This window comes from Atta cephalotes (genome assembly GCF_000143395.1).
Source record: "Atta cephalotes unplaced genomic scaffold scaffold00009, whole genome shotgun sequence".
Lineage (NCBI taxonomy): Eukaryota > Metazoa > Arthropoda > Insecta > Hymenoptera > Formicidae > Atta > Atta cephalotes.
In genome coordinates, this window is record NW_012130073.1 from 4,557,486 (window position 1) to 4,564,448 (window position 6,963).

Below are 6,963 nucleotides of genomic sequence, written 5' to 3' on the forward strand. Positions count from 1 at the left end.
CTTCAAGTTAAGGTTATTTAACGGATGTAACAATATCATTGAATCTGATAGCGTGTAATAGGATAATTTAAAACACTCAAACCTATCAGGGAATACAGTTCTATGCCAAATGGAGTTATGCATAGATTCTATCTATATCACAAATTCCAAGTAATTTCACAGAATAATCCTCTTATGTGCAATTTAACTCATCCAGCAAATGTGATTGCCACGTTTACTATTGGGATTCGGAATTGATACTTCAATTAAGAATGTCAAGAACAAAATCGAAATCATATTATCTGTTCCGGAATATAATTCTCATAATGTTCCGAGCAAGAAGTAACTAATGATTAATGTATTTAATTTAAGCTTATAACATCAAATGTCATAGTCATATTGTATGCTAAAACTTTTTTTAGTAAAACTTTTTCTTGATTAAGAATGTTAAAAACAACGTTACTCAATTATTGAATTTTAAATGTCTAAATAAACTGATTTCTTAAAAATAATTAAACTGCCTTAATTTTTAATCCAAATTTTTACCTACTATCTACTATTACTACGTTTTTACTTACTATCACTACTATCACTACTATCACTACGATAATTCCTTAACTTTAATTGCCTAATTTAAATTCTTCATCTTAAATATATATACACGTATATACACAATGCTATACTACAATTAAAAGTAAGTATAAGATTTACAACAATTACATTGTGCTACACATTAAATTTTAAACACCATAATTAATAAAAACAGATTTCCTGCCTTCTTTCTTGAGTAATCGGCCAACCCGTATATCTTATAAAACGAGTTACGGTTTTAATAAAACTTGGCGTAATAAGTCTCTCAGTATATACCTCGAAATTGTTATGGTTTTACATAAATAATTTATTACAGCTACAATCTTCTATTCCTTACTGTAACGTATCTGGTTCCCATGTCAGTGATGGCTGTCTGTTACACGTGCATGGGACGAAAATTATGGGGCTCGAAATCGATTGGTGAACTTACACATTACCAGAAAGAAGCGATGAAATCTAAACGCAAGGTACGTTATACTTTCATATTATTATATCAATAATATTATATCAATAATATTTTACAATGTAATGACGTAAATAAACTCATAAAATATATTAATAAGCACAATTGTAATATATTAAAATTTATAAAGAAATGTTTTTTTATATATTACTGTTTTACATTAAATTTTCCAAATTTAAAAAAAAACAAAAATATATTTTAAAAATTCTAAAAAACAATAATAAAAAATCTTCATGTAGATCTTTACAGAAAGTAAGATGAACATAGAGTAGCAAATCTTTCTACTACATTTACATGCGAAAATCTCAAAATGTACTTCTATAAAGTAGGTCATCATTGCATTATGATTATAAAACTGTTTACAATGTTACCTAGGATTCATTTGCATACAAATTAAATGTTTTTATAGTTATTTCTATAATATTAATAAAAGCTATTTCCTATGATATATTTTCAATAACTTACTTATGTTATTTATAGACTTCATTGTCAAAGTAATGACTTTCTAAACGCAATATGAACATTAAAGCGTAAAATTCAGAACAATAGATTTCTATTAAGTACTGCTCTACTCTATTAAGTACTCTTTAATACTCTTGGTTAATAGAGTGTGAAACAATAAACCATTGAATATAAATTTTGAAATTAGGATTAATTGCGACTAATGGTTTTTATAATAATTATCTTTGCAACTGCAAAATGATATTTTTGTAAAATTTTATTAAGATTTAAATCTCTCCTATTTTATATTTACACACGCACACACACACACACACACACACACACACACACAACAAACACACACGCGCGTATCCGCACACCCCACACACACACATGTAATAATATTTTTTAAATCATTATTTCAAATAATACATATTCAATCAATTTTAAATTTACACTATAGGTACATATATATAGTTAAAAGCGTATAACAGATTTGAACTCTGTTTTAATCCTTTTCTTCGTTTTTTGTTGCAGGTTGTAAAGATGTTCATTATCGTGGTGACAATATTTGCAGTGTGCTGGTTGCCATATCAGGGATTTTTCATTTTCGTGTATCATCATCGTCATTTTGCAGAAAATAGTTATGTACAACATGTATATTTAAGTTTTTACTGGCTCGCTATGTCTAACTCTATGGTAAATCCGATCATATATTACTGGATGAATAACAGGTATTACAGTATTTCTTATATATAGATTGTAACGAAATCATCAATGGCATGCTTTACAAAAATACAATCTTTTTTTTTAACAATGAAGTTTTATACAACTTTAGAATATATATTAATTTTTTGCATTTTTTAATAAAATCAATTTTAGCCACATAATATATAATTTAATGAGATTTCAGTTTTATTATCATATTTTATTACGTATCGTATTTTAATATATGTATATATTTATTATGTACTTTGTTAAATTAATGTTTAATTCTTAAAATGCTTTCTGTGTCATACGATATATAAAATTATAAATAAAATTCTATTCTAAATTCTGACATAAATTATATAATGATCTAAAATGAAGTTAACATAGAGAAAGATCTGTTAAAAGATCTGTTAATAAGTTTATTAATAAAATAAAAATGACAAATTAATATCAAAATATTAAAGAAGATTTATGTAAATCTTAGATTTATGTAAATCTTATCTAAATATCTGATTGTATGTATAACATCTGTACAATAATTTCGCCCAAAAAATAGTAACCAATTAATTCAATTTAGAAAATAACAAACACGAAAAAAAATTCGTTTAATTGTCAAAGAAAATACATCTACAACACATCCACATTAATTAACAGAATGGCGGACAAAAGAAATGTATTTTTAAGGAATTTTACGTTAGCATTGTATTCATCGAATCTCAATCTCTCTCTCTCTTAAGAGATTTACGTCTCTTTTTAATTTAAATTCTTTGTAATATCCGACCAACACAGTATTATTATCAAACATAATACTTCAAAAATTCAACTCTCAGGATTATATAAAGCAGTTTCTGACCATTTAAAAGGATCAAAGACAAATCTCAAGATTAACATTAAAAGCACAATTCATCTTGAAACTTTATCAAAAACTTTTGCGCAGAATTACATAATCTTATTGTCCTGATGTAATTAATATTGTTTCAAAATAAATATAAATTATAAATTAATTGTGTTTCTTAAGGCTAAAAGAAGAATATATTAATTTTTATAATAATATGTTTTTTATGTAATTTAAATTTGTGTAAAAATTCTATAATGAAATAATTATTATTTTATTATGTATTGTGAATACAACTTGTAATAATCATAAACTTATATAAAATTTTAATAATATGGGTCATTTGCGGTTTCGCAACTGCATTTCAAATTAATAATGCGAGAGCATCGATCTCTAAGTTAATCACACAGAGAATTTCAGTTTACGTTCTAATTATACATTTCTATATTCGCATATCGATCCTCAACAGTTTAACTTCGCCGTGTTCCATCCTCTAAGTTCCTTTATTCTGAAAACTGATCGCGTCCGTCAGATGCAATATGATAAACTGTCAGAAACTTCTTATTGTACCCAAAAAAAATCTTTTGTTATTACTACTATCACTTACATTCTTAAACAACTCTATTAATGTCAGATAATTTTCTGTTTATGTCCACTAATTATGTTTAACGTAAAAAATTACGTGATTGTGATAATTAAATATCATAATATACAGATATGAACGATTAAGAAAAATGAATTAAAATATTAGAATATTTAATTTTTTCTAATATACTTTATCTCTTCTCGAAGAATAACATGAAATAATTATGAACATCTTATATAATAACATATATTTTTAAACAATAAGCAGAACTAACAATTACAGTATATAAAAAATAAATAATTTTTGTAAAATTGATATAATTATTTAAATAAAATAAATATTTTAAAATGCGAAAATTTTTTTTTAATATAAATTTTTTATTGTTATATACAAATTTATTTTTAAAATAAAATTCTGATTTTGCCTTACACAATCAGAATTTCTTCTAGAAGTTTTTCCCGGATTTTTCATATAAATTTTGATAGTAGTTTGATAGTAGTTCTATGAGCTAAAATAAAAAAAAAATATTATACAAGCATAGGTATGCTATATTAAATCTTTATATCCTTTATAAATAATAAAAAATAATAAAAAATTATAACAAAAATGTATAAAAAAACAAGATTTTATCTAAGTTTGCATTTCAAATTACCGCCTTCCCATGTCAATATAAGTTCGATGTAATTTACATTGATGTAATTTATCATCTTTTTTGCGAACATAGAAGAATCTTCATAGTAAGGTTTCTTCTATCCTCGCAAAATAAGGTAATAAATTCAAATTTACATTACGTTAAAATTTGTACAGAAAATCCGAAGATATTCTACATCCTAAATACATTTACAAAATTGCAACAAAACATTTCAACAAAAAAACTCGAAAATTTTTTATTATGAAGCGCATTTTGTAAGTTTGAAAATAATATTTTCTTATGAAAGATTTAAATATATAAGAAATATTAATTATTGTTGCATTAAATGATTTCATTATTTATCTATTTTCTATTATCTATTTATTAATTTTTTTAATTTTAAAATAATACATGTTATATTTTGTCCAATTATGTTCAATAATTTATCTTGACATTGAAGAAACCATTTCAGTAAACTATGCACGTAAATATACATTTCTAAGATTTACTCGTGTCGCAGAGACAAATTGATTAAATTCAAGATTTAATGTCTTATACATACGATGAAAGCGCAATAATATCAGGCGCAATATTTGCATTTTGCGCCATTGTACATACTCAACCAATGCACAGTTGCCGCAATGCACACCGGAGAATTATACATGAATTCAATTACTATTTTGTTAAAATAATATAACATTATCATATAATATTCATATAATAATCACAAATGAACATCGGCTTTGGCATAATAAAATATTATTATTCAGTATCAATTCGTAATCAAATGTATTAATTATATATTTTTAGATATTTTACCGCCTGATTGATTATAGTAAATACAATGCATATATCAAGTCTGTCCAATTTGAGTTCCGGAGCCAAAACATAAAGTCATCGATGTAAAAGTTCAATATGGGTAAGATTTCAAAAACTGTAAAGTCTTGAGCCGTAAAGCTTCACTGAGATGCGTATCAACAGCTTTATAACTTTTGAAATCTTCCATATTGAACTTTTTTTGCTTCGATGTCTCTGCGTTTTGACTTCGGAATTCAAATTGAACAGGCTTAATATATAAATATATATATATATATATTAAATGTATACATTTTACATAATAATATTCTTTAAATTTACGAAAATAATCAAATATATTAATAAAACATATAATTCTATATGAGATTCGTAGAATTCTCTTTATTTAGAGATCTCTTTATAATAATTTTACATTTATTTATCCACTTCATAGAAAAAGGCTACAGAAACTTATATATTCTAATATTTTAATAAAAACTTTATTGAAAACTTTATTTGAATTAGATTTAATCATATATTACAATATTTTTAAATTATATAACAGATAACTAATTATAGTTTAAATTGCACAAATAATTATTTAGTAATACTTATCAAAATTTTAGCAATATATATAATATTCATTTTCAAGATGAAAATTTATTCTAAAAATTTAATTTATATAATAACAAAACGTTATATATTTGAGTTTGTATATTTTGAATATTTGCATATAAATAATAAATAATTAATCTAATTAATAACACAGAAGTTACTATTAGTATTTATAGTTTATTTTCTTCTATTTCTAAAGAAAAAAATAAATGATCAATAGCCTTAATGGTATTATATTATATGAATGAGTAGGATTATCCTTGAAATAACTTGAATATTCCTAATTGTCTGACGTTCGAATTGCGACAAAGAAGTATTTGCACATTGATAAATTTTTATGAATGTATAAATTTTAGAAATTGTGAAAGACTTTGAGTTGCAATCGAACGTTTAGCATGTTTAAACAGATTGACTTCACTGAATTATTAATAAAAAAAAGATTTTATATTGCTCTCTCTCTCTCTAATATAAATTAAATTTTCAGAATTTATTTTTTTGATATTAAAATACACGCTTTTTTTAAAGAACCGGTGATATTTTCAAATAGTAACAGTTTTCATTAATTATTCTTTAATATATATGTTACAGGTATTTAATTTTTCCAGTTAATTTGGATTAACATTACTTTTAGCATTTCTAAAATTGAATTTAAAAACATCTCATATTTCGAAAAAATTCGGAAATGTAATAAGAACAGATTTTGAAAGAATAATTAATTGGATTTATCATTTATATTACATACAATTCTACGTTATATATATGTACATATATATATGTTATATATATGTACAGTTTCAAAAAAGATCTATATATTATCTACTAAAGAAAAGAAGAAGAACTTTATTAGCTCTCTAAGATATTATAAACGAGCTGTCAAGATCATAATCAGCAATTCGAATAAGAAAAGAGATCGTTTACTAGAATTATGTGACCAATATATTTTACTTGCTGTTTACGTCATGTTGATAACTCAGACAAAAATAATTTGTGTTGTCTATTTCTTAGCAAGACAAAATTGGAAAGATTTATTTTAAAAATAGTTTTAAGAATTTTAATTTTTTGCTTAATTATCTAGTATTAATATCCATTCCATATTATACTAATTTGTACTTTAAGTTTTTTACTTTTACTTTATTTTATTACAAATAATTTTAGTAATATAAAAAGACAAAATTGTAGAAAAGAGAAAAATATCAAATTTATGTAACTATCAATTTGCTGAAAATAGTAAGTTTAAAAAATGACAAAGACAGTATTATACATAGGCCTCTACACACACGCGCGCGCGCACGTAAGCACGCTCTCTCTCTCTCTCT

General features: G+C 24.0%; 1 protein-coding gene across 1 annotated transcript in view; it reads left to right on the forward strand.

Annotated features, from left to right (window-relative positions):
* LOC105627649 (tachykinin-like peptides receptor 86C) overlaps positions 1–6,963 on the forward strand; it is a 50,550-nt gene that overhangs the window by 39,348 nt on the left and 4,239 nt on the right. Inside the window, exons 5-6 of the mRNA XM_012208927.1 lie at positions 887–1,037; positions 2,012–2,216. Coding sequence (XP_012064317.1) covers positions 887–1,037; positions 2,012–2,216 — 356 coding nt within the window. The remainder of the gene's footprint in view (positions 1–886; positions 1,038–2,011; positions 2,217–6,963) is intronic.